This window comes from Bos taurus, chromosome 8 (assembly GCF_002263795.3).
Source record: "Bos taurus isolate L1 Dominette 01449 registration number 42190680 breed Hereford chromosome 8, ARS-UCD2.0, whole genome shotgun sequence".
NCBI lineage: Eukaryota > Metazoa > Chordata > Mammalia > Artiodactyla > Bovidae > Bos > Bos taurus.
This window is the reverse complement of record NC_037335.1, coordinates 84,819,670-84,845,521: the sequence shown is the minus strand read 5'-3', so window position 1 is coordinate 84,845,521 and position 25,852 is coordinate 84,819,670. Positions and strand designations below refer to the sequence as shown.

Below are 25,852 nucleotides of genomic sequence, written 5' to 3'. Positions count from 1 at the left end.
GATGGGAACCCAGAGAACTGCCACAGCTTCCGCTGGGTGACCCCACTCATGGCTCCTCCCTTGGGATCCCCATGAGATGAACAGCCTTCTGTAGTTGCTAACCCAAGTTCCATCTGGCTCCTTCATGTGACCAACTCTTGTGATTCTGCTTTCCTGGGAGACCCTTCCTCAACTCAATGGGTAGCATCCTCTCTACAGATGAAAAAACTAAATCTCCAAGAGGGGATGTCTCTTGTCTGTGGTAATAAGACCAGTAACTAGTGAACTGGGACTAAAACTAGATCTCAGTCAGGTCTGCTCCTCACCACCACCACAGTTCTTATTTAAAGAAGAAATATAAACCAATCCTCAAGTATTCTCTTAGGGTACTTAAAGTCCCAAATTAAGTATACACAGGGAACTGCCTGCCAAAAATTAAAACCAAAGAACAAGCTAAAACCATTAAAACTGATGAGTCAGATCTACATAAACTGACACAGAAATATGTGCATGGTAAATTATTAGGCGAAAAACATCCACTCTGTACAACCAATCACCAAATACAGAATATATGTACGTGAATGGACGCCAAATGACTAGCTCAGTGCTGAAGGGAGATTCTCAGTTTCTCTTTACAAATTTTAGCAAAGTCCTAATTGTTAACCAAAAGTGAAAGTGAAGTCACTCAGTCGTGTCCAACTCTTTGCGACCCCATGGACTGTAGCCTACCAGGCTTCTCCGTCCATGGGATTTTCCAGGCAAGAGTACTGGAGTGGGTTGCCATTTCTTCTCCAGGGGATCTTCCTGACCCAGGGATCAAACCCAGGTCTCCCGCATTGGAGGCACATGCTTTACCCTCTGAGCCACCATTGTTTACCAAGAGCAAGTATTATTTTTGCAGCAAACTTTTTTCCTCACAACAAATCCTAGAAATAATAATTGCTCACTGCTTCTGCGGCACCTTAAAAAATATACAAAGAAAGGCAATGCCAAAGAATGTTCTAACTTCTGTACAACTGCACTCATTTCACATGTTAACAAGACTATGCTCAAAAATCTTAAAGCTAGGCTTCAGCAGTACGTGAACTGAGAACTTCCAGATGTACAAGTTGGATTTAGAAAAGGCAGAGAAACCAGAGATCAAATTGCCAACATCTGCTGGATCACAGAAAAAGCAAGGAATTTCAAAAAAACATCTACTTCTGCTTCACTGACTATGCTAAAGCTTTGACTGTGTGGATCTCAACAAACGGTTGGAAATTCTTAAAGAGATAGGAATCCCATACCACTTTACCTGTCTCTGAGAAGCCTATATGAGGGACAAGAAGTAACAGAACTGGACATGGAACAACAGATTGGTTCAAAATTGGGAAAGGAGTACATTAAGGCTGTGTATTATGCCCTGCATATTTAACTTCTATGCACAGTATCTCATGGGAAATGCCGGGCTGGATGACTCACAAGCTAGAATCAAGGCTGCCAGGAGAAATAAAACAACCTCAGATATGCAGATGATACCACTTTAATGGCAGAAAGTGAAGAGGAACTCAAGAACCTCTTGATGAAGGTGAAAGAGGTGAGTGAAAAAGCTGGCTTAAAATTTAGCATTCAAAAAACTAAGACCATGTCATCTGGTCCCACCACTTCATAGCAAATAGATGGGGAAAAAAATGGAAACAGTGGCAGATTTTATTTTCTTGGGCTCTCCAAACCACTGCAGCCATGAAATTAAAAGACACTTGCTCCCTGGAAAGAAAATTATGACAAACTTAGACAGCGTATTAAAAAGCAAAGACATTACTATACCAACAAAGGTCCATCTAGTCAAAGCCATGGTTTTTCCAGTAGTCATGTATGGATGTGAGAGTTGGACCATAAAGAAGGCTGAGTGCTGAAGAATTGACTCTTTTTAACTGTGTTGTTGGAGAAGACCCTTGAGAGTCACTTGGACCTCAAGTAGATCCAACCAGTCCATCTTAGAGGAAGTCAATCCTGAATATTCATTGGAAGGACTGATGCTGGAGCTGAAGCTCCAATACTTTGACCACCTGATGTGAACAGCTGACTCACTGGAAAAGACTTGATGCTGGGAAAGACTGAGGGCAGGAGGAGAAGGGGATGACAGCAGATGAGATGGTTGGATGGCATCACTAAACTCAATGGACATGAGTTTGAGCAAACTCCAGAAGATAGTAAAGGATAGGGAAGCCTGGCGTGCTGCAGTTCATGTGGTTACAAGAAGTCAGACACAACTTAAGAGAATGAACAACAATAACAACAAAAAATATTGATTTTTCTGTTCTGAAACAAAATGTATTCTTTTAGTGGTATGCATTGAGTGCTTAATTCCATCCTTTAAAATACAAAGTGCCAAAATTAGCCTTAAGAAGAATAATCCATGGATAACTCAACGAAAGTTTTCTACGCTTTCTGTTCCATAGCATGTAGACATAAACAACTGAAAACGCTTTGGAGTATGAATCCAGAAACATCTCTGTTATTTATTTTCAGGATAATCATTCAACAGTGAGAATATTTCAGAGTTTTAAACATATTTCTAACATTCCATTATCCTGTATAAAAACAAGCCCTCTTCCAGCCAGAGACCAGCTCATCCTAGGTGACCAAAGGTGGAGACAGATGTGGCTTTGTAAGTTTAAAATATTCATCTAGAGATGAACATTAACAAGTAGAAATAGAAAAAAGGGGGGGGGGGTGGAATAAAATTTAGTTTATTTTTATTTTTTCATTTTTAATGTGTACATCAACAAAACTTTTCTCACCTAATCACCACAAAACCCTACAAGAAATGAGGGCTCTGAAAGGCTATGTAGTGAGCAGAGAGAAGAGGATCTCTATTAGGTCACCACCCTGCTCTGGGAGAGAGAGCAAACTGCGGGTAGCCCAGCCCTTCCCCGCTCACCCTTGCCAATGTATTACTCATAAATAACATGCGTAAAAAAAGAGAGAGAGAATTTCACTTTAAATCAATCCCTGGCACTACATGCTGAGACAATGAGAATTTGAAAGAATAAAAGGCACAGACTTACTACCTTTGTTTGGTCTCCTGGGTCTCCCCGTGCTTGAGGTTCTGAATGGCTTCCTGTCTTCTCCCAGCCAATCTTGTTCCCACTGATATGGCTGAACATAAAATGAACAAAAATACCAATTAGTGTTGACCACTTCCCACATGTACTCATGATGGTAAGAAGGGCCTGTCCTGAGCCTACAAACCAAGGATACCTTATGCTTTACTGATCCCACTTTGTGAAACAACCTATGTCCAGAGAAAATCCTATCACAAGAACACTTTCCACCTACTTCAACGGTAACTACCCACTGGCGAAGAGAAATCAAGCACCTAACCTATGCCTCACGGCTGGGCTTAAAGATGGTCTAGGATGTGCTAGTGCTGCGGGTATATAGGAGACAAACGCAAGGCTTGCCTTTGGGAGCTCAGTCATCTTGGAGAAATAAGACATCACATTCAATTGACAATGATCAGGCAGTAGAAGATTAAATGTTATCCGGGTCAAGTGTTACTCATAATTTATAAATAAATGTAAAGTATTATATGCCAATGACAATTCATGGGGGGCATTCCTATTCATGGTAGGGAGCATGGGAGCTAAGGCTAGCGATAACTCACTCAGAGGTGTGCGCCTTGCAGGTCTAAGGAGAGGCAATGGATTTGTGAGTGCAGAGAACAAGAAGTTACCTGAATCTTACTTGGGGAATGATGTTCTTTGGTAAAGTAAAAGTGGGAGAAAAAGATGCAGAAGATTACAATGTATCTTAAAATACCAGAATGAAGTATTTTTCAATCAGTATTCTTAAAAACTGTGGGTTGTGACCAATTAGAAGCCTGAGAAAACAATGTAGGGGATTTAACAAGCATTATTATTTTTTTTTTTTTTAAAGAAAACGGGGACTTTCCTGGTGGACCAGCAACTAAGACTCCTCACTTTCACTGCAGGGGGCATGGGTTTGATCCCTGGTCAGGGAACTAAGGTTCCACCTGCTGGAGGGGACAGAGAAACAGAATAGACTGGACGCAGCAAATGTGATATGAATCAAGTTATTTCAAAAACTCTTTTTCCATTTGTATATTTGGGGCTACAATGTAAAAGCAAATTTACTTTGGTACCCAGGCAAACTTTGTGAAAAGAGTATCCTGGAGGGAGTGGGGAATCTAGAGGGGCTCGAGTAGGGACGAGCTGCTGACAATCATGGGGATCACCTGAGCCACTACACACATCCGCCTTCGCCTGCCCCTCTCCCTGCAGTGCTCCAAGCCAAAATTATCTTCTAAAACCAGTGCTGGCCACAAGACATGCCAACACAGAGAGCTTTTATTTGGCTTGCCTTATCTGACTCATGTGACAGAAATTTTAAAACCTGGTAATTCCATCTTCCAATCAACTTCATTTTAGTTTAAAAAAAAAAAAAAAAAGCCATTGCAAAAAGAGGAGAGTGAGACTGACCCATCTTAAACCAAGAATCATGTCCAATGTTGTGATATTTTGGAGTCTCATTCCTTGATGTGAGTCACCCCAATACCTCCACATCAAACAAGGTTATCCAGCATCCAGGCTCCTAGTCTTCAGTGAAGACTCAGAGAAACCATTGCTCTGCCCAAGTTCGCTACTCATGTGTACAACCTCAGGCTACAACTTTGCAAAACCAGAGGAAACTCTAGTGATGAGAAGGCATAAAAACAAATACAAGTATTCTAAGAGCATAGTGATCCATCCTGTTTGAAATCCAAGAGAAGAGCAGCTACTACATGAGTGAGCAGATAAGAAGCTGGACAAACTGATTAGTCAATCCATTATTCATTGAGTATCTACTGGTCAGGACATGTTATGTGATAACTGTGCCAAGACCTGTGAAATAGGGAATTAGAAGGTATATAATCTTGTCATATACATGTCCAAAGTGAGTATTTCAAGCAAAGGGGAGGAAAGGTAAGTAGCTCTGAAGTGGTTTATTTAGAAGGTGGTATAAATAAAGTTGTTTAAAAAGTCAGTAACATTTATTGTGTGAAATTTTAGAATATATTACTTGACACATGTTTATACAGAAATATAACATTTATTACCTACAATTTTATATATTTAAGGATATCCTATCTACAAAATGCACAGATGAACAGCTTAATGAATGTCTACAAACACACCACATAAGCAATACAGGACTGACATCCCAGAATCCCCTTCTTGACCTGCTCCTCAGACTTCCTCAAGGGTAACAGTTATTCTGACTTCTAACAGCAAAGACTGCTTTTACACACCATATACACAGAATCATGCATTTGTACACTTTTTATGCCCAGGAGTTTTGGCTCAACAATATGATTGCAGTGCTGGTTCTGTCTCAGGGCCACGTGCACTCAGTGCTGTGGAGGCACACCACAGCTGGGCCTACAGTCCAATCCTACAGGAGATCCCCTCCCCAGAAGCATTTAGTGTTTTCTGTTGTTCTTCGGTTGGCCTTTTGGGAGGAAATGCAGTGAATCTCAGCACAGTCTACCCTGCACTTCTCTGATAATAATGAAGATGAGCACCTTCCCATGTGTGTGTGCCTGTTCAAGCATTCAGTAAGCGGACAATGTGCAGAATGCTCTCAAGGACTTACAGGAAGCCATCATCTGTTTTGGATACAGGTTCTCGGTCAGGTGCATGGACTGCAATTATCTTCCATGTCCTGCTGGACTAACACCCCTCCCTCTCTATGACAGATTTAAGCTTTTGTAAGTGATGCCCTGATGCGAAGAGGTAACTAATTGGAAAAGTCCCTGATGCTGGGAAAGACTAAGGGCAGAAGGAGAAGAGGGCACCAGAGGATGAGATGGCTGGATGGCATCATTGATGCAATGGACATGAACTGGGGCAATCTCCAGAAGATGGTGGGGGACAAGGAGGCCTAGTGTGCTACAGGGGTCGCCAAGAGTTGGACACGACTGGGTGACTGAACAACTGCCACATGTGATGCCTTGTCTTGTACAAGTTGGCTGGGACTGGGTGCAGCCTTTCCTAACCACCCTGTGCTCGCTATTCTCGTTTCTGTGTTTCATGGTATGTATCACATTCAGCACTAATGTCTGTCTGTATCACTCAGTCATGAACTCTACAAAGATAATAAAACCATACAGTCACTACAGAACAGGTGTGCAATAGCTGAATGACTAAATCACGTAACTGTAGCCTAAATGGATATGGCAAAAAAGGCGTAAAATTTTATATGGATACACTGTAGTGGGGAGATCATGCCATGTGACGAACATGGAAGCTTGTCCCACTTAAGATCACGTACAATTTTTATTCATAAATCTTAGTTTTGTTTTATAAACTAAACTAAAAAGTTACCAAACTAAAAAGTTATCATAACCTAAATGTTTGCAAGATCTTTTAATACTGTACTATAAAATCTAAAATTCTGCCTGAAAAACATTCTTGACAGTGGCTAATTTTATACAGTTCAGAATACTTCAATAGGATAATTATATTACTTTATAACTTAAGAAAACAAAATATTTGATGCAACAAATGCCGTGCTTTGAACAACAAGACGGATTAGAAATTTCTGGATATTTGTATATTCAGTTAGGTTCCATTTTGCACAATGGCTCCCACCTTATAATCACACTTGGAACTGCTAATGGTGTCATAAGTTTCATCAGCTTTGCCCTGAGAAAACCTGCTCAGACCCAGGCAGGCCACAGGGAAGTGGACAGGGCAGGGCAGGAAGCCTGCATGTGTTCTGGATTTGAATTTTCCTGCTCAGCCAAACGCACAACTCTCTGTGGGTAAACTTCAGGTTCAGGGATCCATTCACAGCCACAGCAACAATGACTGGATTCAAACCTAGACCCACCATTCCAGACACTACCCCATGCTATTACCAGAAAGCCATGAAATGCATTTATGACACAGCAGGCAATCAACAGAAAAGAACTACCTTCATACCCAGACAGGTGGCAAGGAGGAAGGCCAACACCACACAGAACTCGCCAGGATGAGAATCTGTGGATTCTCAACAGGTGATGCAAAGCCTCACTCCACTCCAGGACACGTGGGACTTTTTCTGCACTAAAGCTGGTTGAAAGCAGCCAACTGTCCTAACCACTGAATTCTCTCAAACACATTTTTTTTAGTTAGCAGGTTGGTGATGCTAGGATGGAAGTAGACTGGTGTCCATATTTATACCAAGTGTCTGACCCATCACAGTGACTTCTCACTCACGCACAGCTGTCCTGGGTGTGGTTTGCTCTTGTGGAACAGAAAAGGAAGATAGCATTGACCACAAGCTGACTTATTTGTCAACAAAAAAGGAAGAAAAGGCAAATAAAACCAAAAGGGGGGACTTCCCAGGGGTTAAGCATCTGCCTGTCAACGCAGGGGACACAGGTTTGATCCTTGGTCTGGAAACTAAGATCCCACATGTGGTGGAGCAACTGAGCCCATGTGCCACAACTACTGAGCCTGCGCTCTGGAGTCCTTGAGCCGCAACTACTGAGGCCTGAGTGCTCCAGATCCCTGCTCTGCAACAAGAAAATCCCTGCAACGAGAAGCCCACACATTGCAACTAGAGAGTAGCCCCCACCTGCCTCAACTACCCACATGACAAAGAGCTAGTACAGCCAAAAATGAATTAATTAATTTAAGAAAAACCAAAGGGAAGAAGTAAAACATGAGCAAGATCAAATCCTCAGTAGCACTATCTAGTGTATGTGGATAAGGTCATAGATATGGTTAAACCATGTGAAAGTTTCAACAAATGCACATACATTTTCATTTTCATCTGCTCCCTATCCCAAGAACGGAAGGGAGATTTGACCGACAGCCTGCTCTCATTCAACAGACCCCCAAGAGTTCTGATTGCCAGGTGTTCCTATTACAGAGGGTGAAGACTTGAGCTCCCTGATAAGGGAAGCCACAAGAGTATCACATACATAAATATCCTTTCTAGGTACATCTCCCTATGCCCCAAATTAAGCTAAGGTCACACACATTCAGATTCTTTCAGAAGTACTTGTCTCATTCTTATGCAGCAGTCAAGATGGAGCTCTTGTCCCAGACGCTCCTCTTATGGGTTTGTCAGAGGACTTCTCATGGCTTTTCCCACCCAAGTGAACGTTCAGAAACACCCGAGTCAGATGAGCTCGACATAAAATGCCTACATGGGTCAGTAAGTGGCTAGAACTTACACAGACCCTCCACCTAGGATGGCAAAGATAATAATTAATTCTAACCAAACATAAATATAATTCAGAATAGCTTTTCTCAAAAGATATTATAAGTGTTGCTGCTGCTGCTGCTGCTAAGTCGCTTCAGTCGTGTCCAACTCTGTGCGACCCCATAGACGGCAGCCCACCAGGCTTTATAAGTGTAACCTGGTACTAAAAAAAAAACCCTCAAAATATAAATGTAAAGTAGCCATTTGTCTGACACAACGGTGTAACAATCTGAAAGGGAAACTGAAGCTTATTTAGCCTATCTGGGACTGGGTACCCTAGGGCCAGGGTAAAATGTAACTGTCTTTGCAAACAGTTTCCCTGGAAAGGAAGCCTGACAGGACTTCAATCCCAGCTCCGCATAAAAGGCCTGCGTGGGTCAGTGAGTGGCTAGAACTTACACAGACCCTCCACCTTTGATGGCAAAGATAATAAGTATTTTCAACCAAGCACAAAAGTAATTCAGAATAGTTTTTCTCAGCAGATATTAGAAATGTAGAACACCAATACCACTTAAAGGAAAAAAGATGCATTAGAAGAAGCATGTTTCCTGGGACACTAGATGAAGGGTGCTAAATGAAATTCTTTAGGTATTTACATTAAGAATGAAGTAAATGTTTTGGTATTTTATTGCCTCCATGGTTATTTTTTAAATAATAGTGATAGCTAAAACTTACTGTGGTCACTCATCAACTAATTTAAACCATGGACAACCCAAAGACCTCCTAGTCACACTGGGAGCACTGGGCCCATGGAGCTTCAGGCCACACTACCACAAGTGGCAACTGGTACCTGGCAAGACGAACCACAGGAGGCTGGGGGACTGGGTCCTGACAGCTCTGGGTCTCTGCAATGGTCAGCAGTCCCTCGGGCACTGACAGCAACCTTTTATAGGTTACACAAAGACCAAGGACATGCCAGGAAAGCCCAAATCTCATGCCACACCAACTCCACCAATGTCCCCCTCTGAGCTTTATCTTCAAAAACCAGTGTGGGACTTTCCTGCTGGTCCAGTAGCTAAGACTCCATGCTCCCAGTGCAGGGGGCCCTGGTTCGATCCCTGGTCAGGGGATCGCGTACCACAACAAGGAGTCTGCATGCTGCAGCTAAAGATCAAAGATCCTGCCTGTTACAACTAAGACTTGGCACAGGAAAACAAACAAGTACACAAAGATAAATATTAAAGGAAAAAAAAAATTTTACCAATTTCATAGGTTAAAAAAAGGTACCTCGTTAGGTTTTAAGTTACCTTCCTCTTTCTTTTCTTTAAATCAAAGTAAACAACATACTTTTATGTTACTGACTATCTGTTTCCTCTGTGAATCCCATGTTTATATTCTTTTTAATTTGTAGGAAGCTGGGTGTTTTGGCGGGGGGGGAGGAGAGGCTCCTTTGGGGGCTAATTCTGGGGTGGGGTATTTTGGGGAGGCATACTCTTATATAACAGTCCCCATTACCTGTCCACACCATCTTTAAAAAAAAAAAGCCATTGCTTTTCCATTGGGGAAATGAGGTCACTTATTGTGTAATCTTCCACGTTCAAGATTATTTCCCAGTACCATGGGGAATATGGTGGAAATGCCTGAGGGAATCAAACAGGAAAGGGCACACCCAGCCAGGGGCAGTTCAGGCCTCCCTCCTCTCTGCTGTACAACTCAGTGTCTTACGGAAGAGCAGTTACAAATGCTTCTACAGTCAATCTGCAGAAGCTGGTACAAACAGTGGCACTTCACTTAAACTGTACAGTAATCTCCCAGCCAAATGGCCTGCTGACCCAGACACATGTCTGAAACTCTGGGATCTTTACAGCCCCAGGATCATTCCAAGCAAATACTGGATGCTTTCTGTCACACTGAGAACTCAAGACTCCACACCAACCAGCCTTCATCTCACTTGACATGGCAGCCACACTGGCTTCCCCTTCCTCCACCCTGCATTCTCATCCAGCTTTCTCCCCACTGTCATGGCCCAAATCCTGCCTCACTGGAAGCACGCTCATCCAGGCCCACTCATCTGGTACTTGCTTCACATGCTCATCACTTGGGTGCTGCCTACTACCATGCTCACTGATAGATAGCAAGTGCTCAAGTGTTGCTTGGCTAAATGAACTGATGATTTCTTTCCCTCAAGACCATCTTGAGAGCACCATGTAGACCCAGGAATTCCACCCTAAGTCCAAACCAAAGGTAAACCAAATCTTAACTGACTTACTGCCCCTACTTAGCTTCTAAACTAGGAAAGGAATCCTCTGTCCTCTGCATGGCCTCAAAAGTGCACACACACAACTTATTCAACCAGAATCCTCACCCTGAAATAATGAACACTGTCCTTCTTAGCAAGAAAGGGGTGCCCATAATCAGGGTTGATCCCAGGTCCTACTCTGCCTGGCTTATGACCCCGAACCTCTGGTACAAGTTCCTATCCCCTTTTCCTTCTGTCCTTCCTCTCAGTTTTAACATGTCTACCTATTGTGTGTTGTTCACTCAGGCATGTCTGATTCTTTGTGACCTCATGGACTGTAGTCCGCTAGGCTCCTCTGTCCATGGAATTCTCCAGACAAGAATACTGGAATGGGTTGCCATTCCCTTCTCCAGGGGATCTTCCCAACGCAGGGACTGAACCTGAGTCTTCCACACTGCAGGCAGATTCTTCACTGTCTCAGCCACGTCTACTTCTTATTTGTTATAATAAATGGAAAAACAGATTCAAAGAAATGAAAACATTCCTAAGCCACATAACTTGATCCAATCCCAGCAATCTTTCAATTCCAGATTGTGGACGTGCTCTGCCTTTTCTACCGCAATTCACACCATGAGAGGGTGAGACGCCCACGCTACTCCCACATATGGAGACCTTACAGAGGCACTTCCAGAAAAACGCAATAAGAATGCCCTCAGTTGGGGAAACAGACAGTTAAGTGCTACAGAGCTTAGAGGTAAGAGAGACAGCTAAGACTGAGAAAAAGCTCCAGGAAAGGCAACTGATCAGAACCTTTGGGAACAGGCCAGAGTTGAGTATGCACAAAAAAAAGGGGAGTCACTCTCAATCTTATTCACTCAAGTTCAACTCATTTCCTAACAGGGCAGTTTGCCAAATTAAGTAGGTAACTCACATTACCTCTGCAACCCCAACCATAGGAACAGGATCAACACTGGACCTCCCCAGACCAGGGCCTTTCCTTGCTCACCATGCTTGTCATCTGCACAGGACTCTGAGCCACAAAGAGTGGCTCTGTGTTTTATTTCTACCTGTATTTCAGAGTCTAGAAAGAATTTGCTCTTGTTGCCTAGTCACTCAGTTGTGTCTGACTCTTTTGCAATCCCATGGATTGCAGCCTACCATGCTACTCTGTCCATGGGACTTTCCAGGGAAGAATCTGGGAGTGGGCTGCCATTTCTTCTCCAGGGGATTTTCCCAACCCAGGGATCAAACCTGCATCTCCTGCACGCAGGCAGATTCTTTACCATTGTATACTATAGATACTTTGGTCTTGATGACGTGAGTCAATTTTTAAAAGAAAACTTATAGTTCCTTAGAGAGCGAAAGGGCTCCTGAGGCATATATCAGCTGTTCTCAAACGTCCTGCGCTAAAGAGTCACATGGTCTCGTTTACACATGCAGATTTCTAAGCCCCAACATAGCAATTCTTATTCGGTAGGTCTTCAATGTTACCTTCCCAGAAGGTTAATTTAAAAGTTTGAATAATAAATTACAACGTTTTGCTTTATTTTTATAATTTTAGGACTGCACATACAGCAAGTAAACATTTGGGCACTTTATGCTTCTCTGTTTCACAACAGCATACATCCCTGGATGGCAGCAAACTCCTCAGGAACTGCCCATTTGGGGACTTAGTGGTGACTAAGTGGTGACTTAGTGACCTCCCTGCTGGGGAGGTCAGCAGACTTAGTGCCCATTTTACAGATGGAGAGAAAGAGTGCAAAAGAGGAAAAATCTCTGGCTTCAGGTGGCACACCCATAAGAACTTGCAGGAAGACTGGAAATTGTGTCTCAATTTTTTTTCAGCAGAAACTGACATAGCAATAACTAGCCTTGGGCATCTACTGTGAATCAGAGTTCAAACCGAGGAAAAGAGATGCAGATGCAGAGAGAAAGACTGTTCCTTTCCTTTCTTCTTTCTCTTTTTGAACCAGGTTTCTTAGAAACATAAGGTTATGTAAGGGGAGGAAGAGGACTATGGATTTCAAGACTTTCTCCATCAGATTCTAACAAATATTTGAAAATTCATTTATTCAGGGACACATATTACTTAAAATATTCCTCTCTACAGGGAGAATTTCAGCCTGGGTCTGGCAGCTTTCTACGATTTTGGTTAGGTGAACAGTGTTATGTCAAGAATAGTCCTATGATCTGGGGAGTTGGGATTCAAGTTATTGAATTCAGAACAAAAGGAAATTCTGATTCCCCTTCAACCCAGCAGCCAAGAGACTGAAAACCATAGAAGTCTAATTTAAAATGCTTTCTGAGGGTGGGAGTAGGGAAATCACAGCCCAAAGAGAGTCAGGTAGAACTTGATCAGATAACTTTACCATATTTGGTGGTCACACAAACTAATTTCCCTAAAATTATACCCAAAAAAGAGGGGAACCCAAGAATTTGGGCTGGCATAGTACACACTTTCAACCTTAGAAGGCCATAGGAAATGTCTAATCTTTTCTCTTGGTCTGAGGAATCCCAGTCAAGCAAAGAGTAACTGTCACCTACCTACAACAAACAGCATCTTTGAACACAACCATCAGTGCCATGGGCCGGCCAGCCAACCAGCCAGAAGGCAGCTTCTCTGGGGACTACAAGCTACTTAAGTAGCCTAAGGCAGCTGCTACACTTTCAGGAAGCACCAGCTACTCCATACACCACTCACTTTGCAGCTCCTCCACTGCCTTCATCATTGTCTGAAGATGATGACGTAGAAGAACCAGGAAAGTATGCTGAGTCCACGTGATTGGGACTGCCGCTTGGAGCTGGGTTGATTGGGGAGGACCGTTCATACAGTGGGGTATGTTTTCCTTCATGAGGAATGTTACTGTAGTTCTGCTCAGTCAGATTCTTTCCGCTGGTTTCCAAGGTGAGAGCCGGCTCAGCGAGGTTGTACGGGTGTGGACCCTGGCCCGGAGCACCTGGGCTGGGCACCTGGGGGGCCTTAAACAGAGCATACAAATCACGTGTGCACACATACTGCATGGCCCAGAACACATTAGCATAACCCAGTCTTGGCTAAATTTTAATTCAACAAACTCTGGCACCTGCTTCACATATTATGAGTGTTAAGAAATTATCTTAGCATTCATTAAGATTTGATTCATATGTAGCTTTCAAGGCAGCTGTCCCCCACGCCAAGGCTGAGCAGACCAGCTGCAGATGGACAGGAAAGGCCTTACCACAGGCTTTGCTTGCAGAGAGGTCTGTGGAATGTTGAGCATCTGGGGGGGGACATACGGTGGCACTATCCCAGGCATTCCAAATGGATTTGGTCTGGCTGTTTCATCAATACGGAAAGAAAACAATAAACAACTGTGAGCAGGACATTCCCCAAGACACAGCACAGCTAACACACATTGCCATCTGACTTACACCTCCAGGTGCAAGCACGTCACTGGCCCCGCTTCCCGGAAACCTTTAGAAATTCATGCTTAATATTAAAAAATATTTAATCTTATGATGATCAATTTCATACACTAGAGCTAGATTTCTAACTTTCAAGAATTTTCAATTACTATCTGACTGTTTCTGTTTAGGTTCATTTCCTTGAATGCCTGGTTTGTCTCTGTCTGTAACCTAACAGATGTTCTCATTCTCTGCTCATTGCTGACAAAGCTGGAAGCCCTGTAGTACTCTAGGTTCAAAAGGAATAAAAGGACACAGCACTTCCCCTACCGTATGTGAGGCAATAGAATTCTTCAATTTAAACTAAAATTAAGTTTTAAGCCACTAGCACACTTTTAAGTATAAAAAGTGAAATGTGGTAGTTGCTATATATATTCCTGTTATTGTTTTTTTTTCATTGTTAAGGAAACCATGATCAAGTTACACATGCATTACACAGGCAGTGCAGAGTCAGTAACTTGGGATTTTGTGCTTCCTTAGATGACTTTATAAACCTGGTGTTTATTCTTCATTATCCTCATTCTAACTTAAAAAATTGAAGCACAGAATGGAAAACATGTAGAGAACTAGCCTCAAACACAGCATTAGGCAGGATTGGGTCCCCTATCAGCTTAAAGACATGACATAAAGCAATCAACGCAGTCCAAGGTCCAGAAAACCTCAGGTCCACAACATTCGGTCTCCTGGCAGATCTGAGGAGAGGAGGGGCCAGCATGAGCAAGGCCGGCAGGCCAATGGCCTGAGCGTGCAGTGACAGGGGATTAGTGTGGCCCTTGTGCTGAATACACTTCAATATATCATGGTTTACTGATGGGATAAAAATGAGGAGACTCCTCAGGGTTTAGTGGGGTGCCTGACAAGATAGCCTATGAGGGAAAGCACGGATACTACAAGACCCGAGGGTGGCATCAGGACTCAGACTGCATTAGACACAGAAAACACACCCTGAGAGAACACATGATAGACACTACTGAAACCCCCACGGCCACACGATCTCATTAGGTTTCATTTACAAACAGAACAAGACCAACTCTAGAGTTACCACAACGCAAATGCCACTTGGCAAAGGAAGAGTGCTTTTCTTACCTCAAAATCCAAGTGACACCAGGTGAAAAACAACCCACCCACAAATCACAATTTGTCAAGAAAAATAAACACACATTTAATTTATTAAAAAAATAACTTGCTGTGCAGTGGCTAAGTCACGTCTGACTCTTTATGACCCCATGAACTACAGCACACAGGCTTCCCTGTCCTTCACTATCTTCTGGAGTTTGCCCAAACTCATGTCCATTGAGTCAGTGATGCCATCCAACCATCTCATCCTCTGCCACCCCCTTCTCCTCCTGCCCTCAGTCTTTCCCAGCATCAGGGTCTTTTCCAATGAGTTGGCTCTTCACATCAGGTGACCAAAATATTGGAGCTTCAGCTTCAGCATGAGTCCTTTCAATGAATATTCAGGGTTAATTTCCTTTAGGATTTACTGGTTTGATTTCCTTGCTGTCCAAGGGACTCTTGAGAGTCTTCTCCAGCACCACAGTTCAAAAGCATCAATTTTGGGCACCTAGCCTTCCTCATGGTCCAACTCTCACATCCATACATGACTACTGGAAAAACCATAGCTTTGACTAGACAGATCTTTGTTGGTAAAGTAATGTCTCTCCTCTTTAATAAGCTGTCTAGGTTTGTCATAGTTTTCCTTCCGAGGAGCAAGTGTCTTTTAATTTCACGGCTGCAGTCACCATCCGCAGTGATTTTGGAGCCCAAGAAAATAAAATCTGTCACTGTTTCCATTTTTTCCCCATCTATTTGCCATGACGTGATGGGACCAGATGCCATGATCTTAGTTTTTTGAATGCAGAGTTTTAAGCTAGCTTTTTTCCCTCTCTTCTTTCATCTTCATCAAGAGGTTCTTGAGTTCCTCTTCGCTTTCTGCCATTAAAGTGGTATCACCTGCATATCTGAGATTGTTGATATTTCTCCCAATGATCCTGATTCCACCTTGTGATTCATCCAGCCTGGCATTTCACATGATGTACTCTGTATAGAAGTCAAATAAGCAGGGTGACAATAAATGCCTCCATGTACTCCTTTCCCAATTTTGAACCAATCCATTGTTCCAGGTAAAGTTCTAACTGTTGCTTCTTTACGTGCATTCAGGTTTCCCAGGAGACAGGTAAGGTGGTCTGGTATTCCCATCTCTCTAAGAGTTTTCCACATTTTGTTGTGATCCACACAGGCAAAGGTTTTGGCATAATCAATGAAGCAGAAGTAGATGTTTTTCTAGAATCCTCTAGCTTTTTCTATGATACAATGGATGTTAGCAATTTGATCCCTGGTTCTTCTGCCTTTTCTAAATCCCCCTTACACGTATGGAAGTTCTCAGTTCACATACTGCTGAAGCCTAGCTTAAAGGATTCTGAGCATTACCTTGCTAGCATGTGAAATGAGCACAATTGTACAGTAGTTTGAGCATTCTTTGGCATTGCCACTTTGGGATTGGAATGAAAACTGACCTTTTCTAGTACTGTGGCCACTGCTGAGTTTTCCAAATTTGCTGGCATATTGAGTGCAGCAGTTTACCAGCATCATCTTTTAGGATTTGAAATAGGTCAACTGGAAATCCATCACCTCTACTAGCTTTGTTTGTAGTAATGCTTCCTAAGCCCACTTGACTTCACACTCCAGGATGTCTGGCTCTAGAGTAGTGACCACACCATCACTGCTATCTGGGTCATTAGGACCTTTTAAATACAGTTCTATGTATTCCTTCCATCCTTTTTCATCTCATCTCCTTCGGTTAGGTCCTTGTAGTTTCTGCCCTTTATTGTGCCTATCTTTGCATGAAATTTTCCCTTGGTATCTCTAATTTTCTTGTAGAAATCTCTAGTCTTTTCCCATTCTATTGTTTCCCTCTATTTCTTTGTATTGTTCACTGAAGAAGGCTTTCTTATCTCTCCATGCTATTCTCTGGAACTCTGCATTCAGTTGGGTATATCTTTCCCTTTCTCCCTTTGCCTTCCTTTTTCTTTGGGATGGTTTTGGTCACTCCTCCTGTACAATGTTAACCTCCATCCATAGTTTTTCAGGCACACTGTCTATCAGATCTAATCCTTTGAATCTATTTGTCATTTACACTGTATAATCATAAGGGATCTGTTTTAGGTCATACCTGAATGGCCTAGTGGTTCTTCCCTACTTTCTTCAATCTAAGGCTGAATTTTGCAAAAAAAAGAGCTGATGATCTGAGCCACAGTCAGCTCCAGGTCTTGTTTTTGACTGTATAGAGTTTGTCCATCTTTGGCTGCAAACAATATAATCAATCTGATTTCAGTACTGACCATCTGGTAATGTACATGTGATAGCCACCCGCCCGCCCCCCCCAAATAATAACATGCCCCAAATGCACCCTCTCGTTCACTGAAAGAACACTGGGAGCACTGAGGCCTGGGCCATTGCTCACTTCTTACTACCCTAGAGAGTCAGGAGCCTCAGAAGTCATGATCTGTTGGAAGATCCCATCTCCTAGTTCCTGGAGCTCAAGTTGGAAATGCCACAATTCTCTGATCCCAGCTCGCACGGACAGAAACGGTGGCCCAGCTTCCACCTTTTGCTGAACAGAGACAGCTGCAGGACAAACAGCTGGGAATTGTGACATTGGTACATGCGCATATGGGCCTGTTGGCCCATCTACACACATGTCCACATGCTCACATACAGGCAAATGTTCACCTCACACACTCACATGAACACATACATTCACCACACATACATGCACATTTTCGTGCACTCGCACACACAAGGAGACACTCATGATCAAACAGTTAAGTCCACAAGTTAACAAACCTCCATGTATGAGATACATGATGCTCTAACTGTTAAAGTCCCTTAACTGGTGATCATGAATTTTAGCCAGATTTTGGGTGAGAGTATTAGGAAATTCACTCAAGCTCTAATACTATAAGTTAAACCACTGTAAAAAGTCTAGTTTACAATCCCTTATAGCTGACCTGCCATACTTAACTTCCAAGTAATAAGAATGGGAGACTGGACCCTTCAATTATGCAGCATTTTACAAGTGAAGATGAACACTTATGTTTCACTCTATTTTTGACCATCATATGCTACAAACTTCCTGAAAGCACACACCTTCCCTAAAAAAAATGAAAGAGAGAAAGAAACCCTCCAATATAAACATACACAATTATAACTTAAAAGCAAAGATTCCCAAGGAGAGAATATTTTCTAAAGTCATATTTCAATCACTGACCTAAAACAAACTTTGGAGAACCCACAGAACTAGTTACTCTTCTGTCATAACCTAGTCTATTAAGTGAATTAATTTGTCTACATTTCTCTGATGGCTGCAGAAATGCCTGATACGCAAGGGCCTGCCTCTGCGTATTGCATGCCTTCGTGTAAATCAGTTCTTGTTCTCAATGCCCTCATGCAGCTAAGCAGAATCATTGTCTGTCTTCTGTGTGACAAGGCGTCTTTCTCAAAATTGACACCAGTGCACAGAGCAGAGATTAACATCACCAGTTCTCATTCTCCTCCTTTCACAAATACTTACTAAAAGAGGTAGACTTTTGTTCAAGTATGCAGAATGCAGACAGATGAAAGGAGAAAAAAGTGTTCAATTACTACATGAAAAATATTTTAATTAAAAAAAATGTAAATATCAATACAGTATACTAATGCATATATATGGAATTTAGAAAGATGGTAACGATAACCCTGAATGCGAGACAGCAAAAGAGACACAGATGTACAGAACAGTCTTTTGGACTCTGTGGGAGAGGGAGGGGGGGATGATTTGGGAGAATGGCATTGAAACATGTATAATATCATATAAGAAATGAACTGCCAGTCCAGGTTTGATGCAGGATACAGGATGCTTGGGGCTGGTGCACTGGGATGACCTAGAGGGATGCTATGGGGAGGGAGGTGGGAAGGGGGTTCAGGATTGGGAACACATGTACACCCATGGCGGATTCATGTTGATGTATGGCAAAACCAATACAATATTGTAAAAAAAAAAAAAGTAAATATTAAATACTTGAGAATAAGAGAAAGAAAGCATGCATTACAGCCCTTTCAATCATTCTGAGTTAGCTTAGAACTCTCATACATAGGATACGTTGTGTAGTATCCACTCTCTTGAATTACTCACTGTGCCTGTATGAAGCTAACCAGTTTTTCTCTAGATTAAAGTAAGATTTATTCATCTATTACTAGGCATGTTACTGTGACGATGTTACATTAAATAAACAACAGCAACAAAGTAATATTCTAAAAATATTTGAGATGGGTGCTGATACATGATTTTCAAGTGATACACAAAAAACATAGCTTTGAAAAATTAAAGATGAAATAAATCAGTATATTCCCTACCACCAACTAGCTTTCAGTGCCTGTAAAAAACAATGTGAAATTTTCAAACTATGGTAACCATTTTGACACATTTATTCAATACCAACATTCTACAGAAGTTAAGGCACAAAGTTACACGCAGGAGAATTTTACATAATTTGTTTTCATCCTTGGGCTTCCCTGGTGGCTCAGACAGTAAAAATCCACCTGCAATGCAAGAGACCTGGGTTCAATCCCTGTGGTTTGGGAAGATCCCCTGGAGAAGGAAATGATAACAAATTTCTTCTGTCCCTGAGTTTAAACAACATGTGCATGGACCTCAAAGGATACATCATGATTTAAATTCACTTGTTACCCGAGTCTTACAGAGCAGTGACAAGTTTATCCCAAATTTTACTCAAATCTATTAAATTCCAGGAGTTTTACCTGGAGAATCCCATGGACAAGAGGAGTCTGATGGGCTACAGTCCATGGGGTCACAAAGAGTCAAACATGACTGAGCAACTAACACCACTCCCAAATGAATGACTTCTGAAGGCAAGTTCGGGAAAGGGACAGTGGGAACCAATAAGACACTGGTATGGCCTATGAAGCCTGGTAGTTCTGGCTGGATTGAAGACCAGGCTTGAGGGCTCAGCCAAGGGAGTCATGGGGCTTTTTGGGAAGGGGGAGACAGAAATCATCCCGGGCTTTTAGAAGACTGAACTTAGTTTCCACTCAGTACCAACTCCCAAGAGCTCAGAGCTGGGGCAGCTGATGCCAGCCTAGAGCATCAGCTGGCAAGACCACACAGTTAAAGTCAGAGGTCACCGTTCAGGAGAGAAGCCCCCACAGTGGAAGATTAAGTATGGGGCCAAGAAAAGTAAGATCATGAATAAAGAAATAGGTACCTGAAAGAATTATAAGCAATGAAAAACAACCTGGGGAAGCACATTTCAGGTCAACATAAATATAAAGATCTTTCTGAGAACGAGAGCAGTTCATCAGTGACGACACTGCTTTGAGTGCTTAACTGCTGTAACAATATTCCATGGTCGGGAGGTAGCCTGGTGCTTATACAGAATTCCTGGCTATCCAAATTTCTTCTGTCCCTAAGTTTAAATAGTATGTGCATGGACCTCAAAGGATACAGCATGATTCAAATTCATGTGTTACCTCAGTCTTACAGAGCAGTGACAAGTTTATCCCAAATTTTACTCAAATCTATTAAATTCCTGGGTTCACTTAATCAGGTTTGAATCATAGGCACTAAACAGCAAAATCTCATCTAGCCACCTACACAGTTTATGGTAAATCAAGACAAAGCAGTTTCTGTCCATCTGTGAATTCTAAAAAGCACAACCTCAAAGAAAAGTCTCAAGGCCTTTATTCGGAAGTCACTGATAAACTGCACTGGCCGCCCCCTTCTGTCACTGAATACTGAGAAGCTATCCACAGACCTAATGACAAGCTGTGTCCACCTCAGGAAGACACCTGTGCAGTCTTTTAAACCAGACAACAACTAAAAGGAGACATATTTTCAGTTCTTCCAAAATGACTGATTTTCAGGGTTTTTTTTTTTTTAATGACCTCTCAATAAACCACAAGATCAGCCAGCCTATAGCACTTCATACCACATCAACTGAAATAAACTCACTAAGAACTGAATGAAAGGTCACAGGAATGAACTGAGAGACTCCCATGACCTGCATGAGAATTAACGAGAAAGGAGGAAAAAGAATGAATGGACTTTCTATTTAACATGATAGCATGTTAGCTGTCTCTCTGGCAGCATCTAGTCTGTCAGACCCCTGGGGGCTTGACATCAATGCCATTTGCATTAGCTTTAACAAGATACAAATTGAGAAAGATGAGCATGCACACATCTCAAAAAAAAGAAGGGCAAATACAGAATGGCAGATACAATAGAGCATTTAATTAACAATCAAAACACTATGATTTATTATTCCATATATGAGGTAAAGAAATATAAAAAGCTTAAGAGGGGGACAGACATAACTTTTAGAAAAGCCTAATGTATTTCTTTGAAGACATCTGTTCCACCTGATTAGTGGGTACCCTAATGCTCATGATACTATACTATCCTCTGTATTTTTTAGTTACATTTAAAGCTTTCCATGGTAAGAAAATTTAAGCAAAAATACTGGAAAAAGTGTGTTTAGTAAACAAAGTTTTAAAGAATGAATATTATATAACTTTGTAAAGAATGCCAAATTTCAGGAGCTTATTATTGAAGTATAGCAACAGTATAATGTCAAATACTTGGTGACAATAAAAAGAATTTTTTTAATGATCACTGTAACAGTTAAAAAAAAAAAAACCCTTAATATTCTAGAATATGACCACATGACATGGTTAAGTATATTACATACAGCACATCCCTACTGTGAAACATTAGACAAGCTTTAAAAATACTAAGGCAGGAAAAAAAAAACCTACTACGAAAGCAAACCTTTGTGAAGTCACAACCAAGTCCCAAAGGTACACTGTTGGTGGGAACAAGGCAAATTGCCTTATATGGATCCTGTGGCCTGGCTATAGCCAGCGCTTGCAGCAGGAGGCCCTGCCTAGTGAGCCTGGGTGCATGGGCAATGGCAGCAGGTGGATGAGGTCCTGAGGGCAATGTTACCTGGCATGCAGTGGCAGTGGCAGCTGAGGAGCTCAACAGAGCCACAGGAGCAATGCCATCACCCTCTATTCTGGTCAGGTCACACTATGCACTCTGTACAGCTACTGTGTCCTGCAGTGGACCTGAACGGGTGACCCTGAGACCTGAAGACCTAAGAGACTCTTCTCATCAGCCAAGGAAGCCCAGCAGGCACCATATCTTTCTTCACAGACTGTCTTCATGTTCAGGGGGGACATCTCCTGACCATTCCCTCCCATGCTGAGAGTGCACGTTGTCGGGGAGGTAGAGCTATATTTTCAAAAAGATTGTTAACACAACCTAGAAAGCCCGGCAACAAACAACAGAACAGTTTGCTGAGCACCGTGCAGACTGTGCATCCACAGGAAGCCACCTTTTCAAGGCATCAGAAAGTGATGCCTTCCGGCAAAGTCATGGTCCAGAATGACAGCCCACTGAATGGTTCTTATTTTTCCCTTACACTGAACTTGCACCTTTCTGAGCCCCAGTCCCAAGAGCTGGGGTCCAGGAGCACCAACTACAGTGTCTAGTTATTCCTGTTAAGACAGGAGGCATTTATGTTCTTCTGTAGATGGGTTACCAGTGGTTGGAACTGAAGTTTGCCATTCAGCATTTTGTAAGTCAGGATATTCTGGCCCAGTCTGGAAGAATGTGGCCAACCTTGAGGGCATGTCAGGACACAGGCTGGTGCAGGCCCCTGACCTGGGCAAGCCTGTCCAGATAAGATGCCCATGGGGCCTCTCTACCAGCACCTACAAAGTTTCTATAGCCAGAGGTCCTTTCTTTGGGGACACTATAGAATGTGTTCTTTGCTCTAGTGGTGACAGCTCCTATTTCAATATGGTTCTCTTTGCACAATTCTCTATTATTTGCACATGCACTGCTGCCCTGATGGATCCCTTGGTCTCCACCAGACGCCCACATCTGTGCTCCAAGGGACCCAGGGCCACAATCCCCTCCCAACTTCCATCTCCCTTCACAGCCCCCCTCTCAGATTTCATCATCCACCTAAAAGTTTAAGTATGTTCAAACCTCCCTCCCATTTCAAGTCCTTTATGGAAACAATTCAGGTAGATTTGGGGGACTGGTGCTGGCCACCTACCCTACCCTCTTCCATATTTTACAGTATAGAAGAAGGTGCAAAGCTAAAACACTGTTTTTCCTAGGATCCCTCACACCTTGCTGAGAACCAGGCAGCCACATGTACCTGCACAGGGTCTGGGAGCTCTGAGTGCCACAGGTACCTCCTCCTCCCCTCTTCTGACAACTGTTCTTGCCGCAGCTCCTCTGGCTGTTGCACTGCTCTCCCTGTGTCCCCAGCTCCACCCCCTGTCCCTGACCTGAGGCACACTATCTCAAGACCTCCCTACAGAGTACCCTCCACAAAAAACTTCCCCAAGGAATCCCACCCATTTCCATGGCTCTAATTAGTACTCAGGGCACAGACACAATAAAGAAAAGCAAAGAGACCATTAATACAAAATTCACAGTGCTGGAGTACAGGGGAATGTGTCCAGGGAGAGACAAGGATAGGACTCTGATACTAGTAATACTCCACTGATGTCTGTTTTATTTACTGTACAAATATATTGTGCGTATGATAGTTTCAAAATAATTTTAAGTTTTTATGGTAAAAAAGCCTTCAATGAGTTTTCATGGTCCAAAGAGTAAGTCTCAAGTCTAAGGTCCTACATGGCCACTGCACTCCTGCCCGACAAGCACCACCACTGCTCCTCCCCTTGCTTTCCTGTGTTCCAACTACATTGTTTCTTCTACATCCTGGCCTCCACCTCAGAACCTTTACACATTCTGTCTCCTCTGTATATATTCTCCCTCTCTATTGTAATTTTGCTAAATTCCTACTTTACACGCAAACCTCACCTCAACATTAATTTAATTGAACAGAACCAAACACTGGTTAAATCAAGTATTGTTTTAACCAGGTTGGTATTCCTTGACTGTCTTGTTATATTCCTGTATGACTCCTCCTCTCAGCCATCTAAAAGGGCAACAATGACATATGTCCTGTCTACTACCTTGTTCAACACTCAGAACAGTGCCTGGTAGGAAGTCAACATATCAAGGAGCTCATCTACTCTTTTTTAAAAAATTAATAGACTATTTTTTGAGGAATTATACTTTATAGAAAACAAAGCAGAAAGTACACACCTTGCATTACTATGGTACATTTGTTACAACTCATGATCCAATATTGATGCAGCACACCAAGCCTCCCTGTCCATCACCAGCTTCTGGAGTTTACCCAAACTCATGTCCATTGAGTCAGTGATGCCATCCAACCATGTCATCCTCTGTCGTCCCCTTCTCCTCTCACCTTCAATCTTTCCCAGCATCAGGGTCTTTTCCAGTGAGTCAGCTCTTCATATCAGGTGGCCAAAGTATTGGAGTTTCAGCTTCAGCATCAGTCCTTCCAATGAATATTCAGGACTGATTTCCTTTAGGACGGACTGGTTGGATCTCCCTGCTGTCCAAGGGACTCTCTGAGAGACTTGTCTTCTTGAGACTCTTGTCTTCTCCAACACCAACAGTTCAAAAGCATCAACTCTTGGGCGCTCAGCTTTCTTTATAGTCCAACTCTCACATCCATACATGACTACTGGGAAAACCATAGCCTTGATTAGACAGACCTTTGTTGGCAAAGTAATGTCTCTGCTTTTTATTTACTTATTTATTTTTTAACTGTTGAACTTAAATTCTCCTTAATGTGCCTTTTTTTAAATATAAATTTATTTATTTTAATTGGAGGCTAATTACTTTACAATATTGTATTGGTTTTGCTTTTTAATATGCTGTCTAGGTTGGTCATAACTTTTCTTCCAAAGAGTAAGCGTCTTTTAATTTCATGGCTTCAGTCACCATCTGCAGTGATTTCGGAGCCCAAGAAAATAAAGCCTGCCACTGTTTCCCCATCTATCTGCCATGAAGTGATGGGACCAGATGCAATGATCTTCGTTTTCTGAATGTTGAGCTTTAAGCCAACTTTTTCATTCTCCTCTTTTCACTTTCACCAAGAGGCTCTTTAGTTCTTCTTTGCTTTTCTGCCATAAGGGTGGTGTCATCTGCATATCTGAGGTTATTGATATTTCTCCTGGCCATCCTGATTCCAGCTTGTGCTTCATTCAGCCCAGCGTTTCTCATGATGTACTCTGCATATAAGTTAAATAAGCAGGGTGACAATATATAGCCTTGACATACTCCTTTTCCTATTTGGAACCAGTCTGTTGTTCCATGTCCAGTTCTAACTGTTGCTTCCTGCCCTGCATACAGACTTCTTAAGAGGCAGGTCAGGTGGTATGGTCTTCCTAATTCTTGAAGAATTTTCCAGTTTGTTGTGATCCACACAGTCAAAGGCTTTGGCATAGTCAATAAAGCAGAAATAGATGTTTTTCTGGAACTCTTGAGCTTTTTCGATGATCCAACGGATGTTGGCAATTTGATCTTTGGTTCCTCTGCCTTTTCTAAATCCAGCTTGAACATCTGGAAGTTCACGGTTCATGTACTGTTGAAGCCTGGCTTGGATACATTACTATTAACTAAATTCTATAGTTTACATTAGGATTTCCTGTTTGTGGTGTGCATTCTGTAAGTCTGGACAAATGTACAATGACATAAACCCAGCATTACATTTTCACTGCTCTAAAAGCTCCACGCTTTGCCTATCCACTCCTCTCTCATCCTCCAACCCTGGAACCCCTGACTATCTTACTGTGTCCATAGCTTTGTCTTTCCCAGAACGTCACAGTTGGAATCAAACAGTATATAGCCTTTCAGATTAGCTTCTTTCAATGTATATTTAAGGTTTTTCCATGTCTTTTCGTGGCTAAGTAGCCAATCTCTTTTCAGCACTAGGTAACAGTCCATTGTCTGGATGTGGCAATTTACTTATCCATTCACCTAGTTAAAGATATCCTAATTACTTCCATGTCTTGGCAACTATGAATAAAGCTGCTATAAACATTCACGTGCAGGTT

General features: G+C 42.3%; 1 protein-coding gene across 2 annotated transcripts in view; it reads right to left on the bottom strand.

Moving 5' to 3' along the window:
* FAM120A (family with sequence similarity 120A) overlaps positions 1-25,852 on the bottom strand; it is a 115,961-nt gene that overhangs the window by 39,000 nt on the left and 51,109 nt on the right. For both annotated transcript variants that reach the window (XM_059888995.1, NM_001098905.1), the window contains 3 exon segments: positions 13,615-13,712; positions 13,098-13,375; positions 3,033-3,120 (listed from right to left, as the gene is read on the bottom strand). In XM_059888995.1, the coding sequence (XP_059744978.1) occupies positions 3,033-3,120; positions 13,098-13,375; positions 13,615-13,712 (464 nt within the window).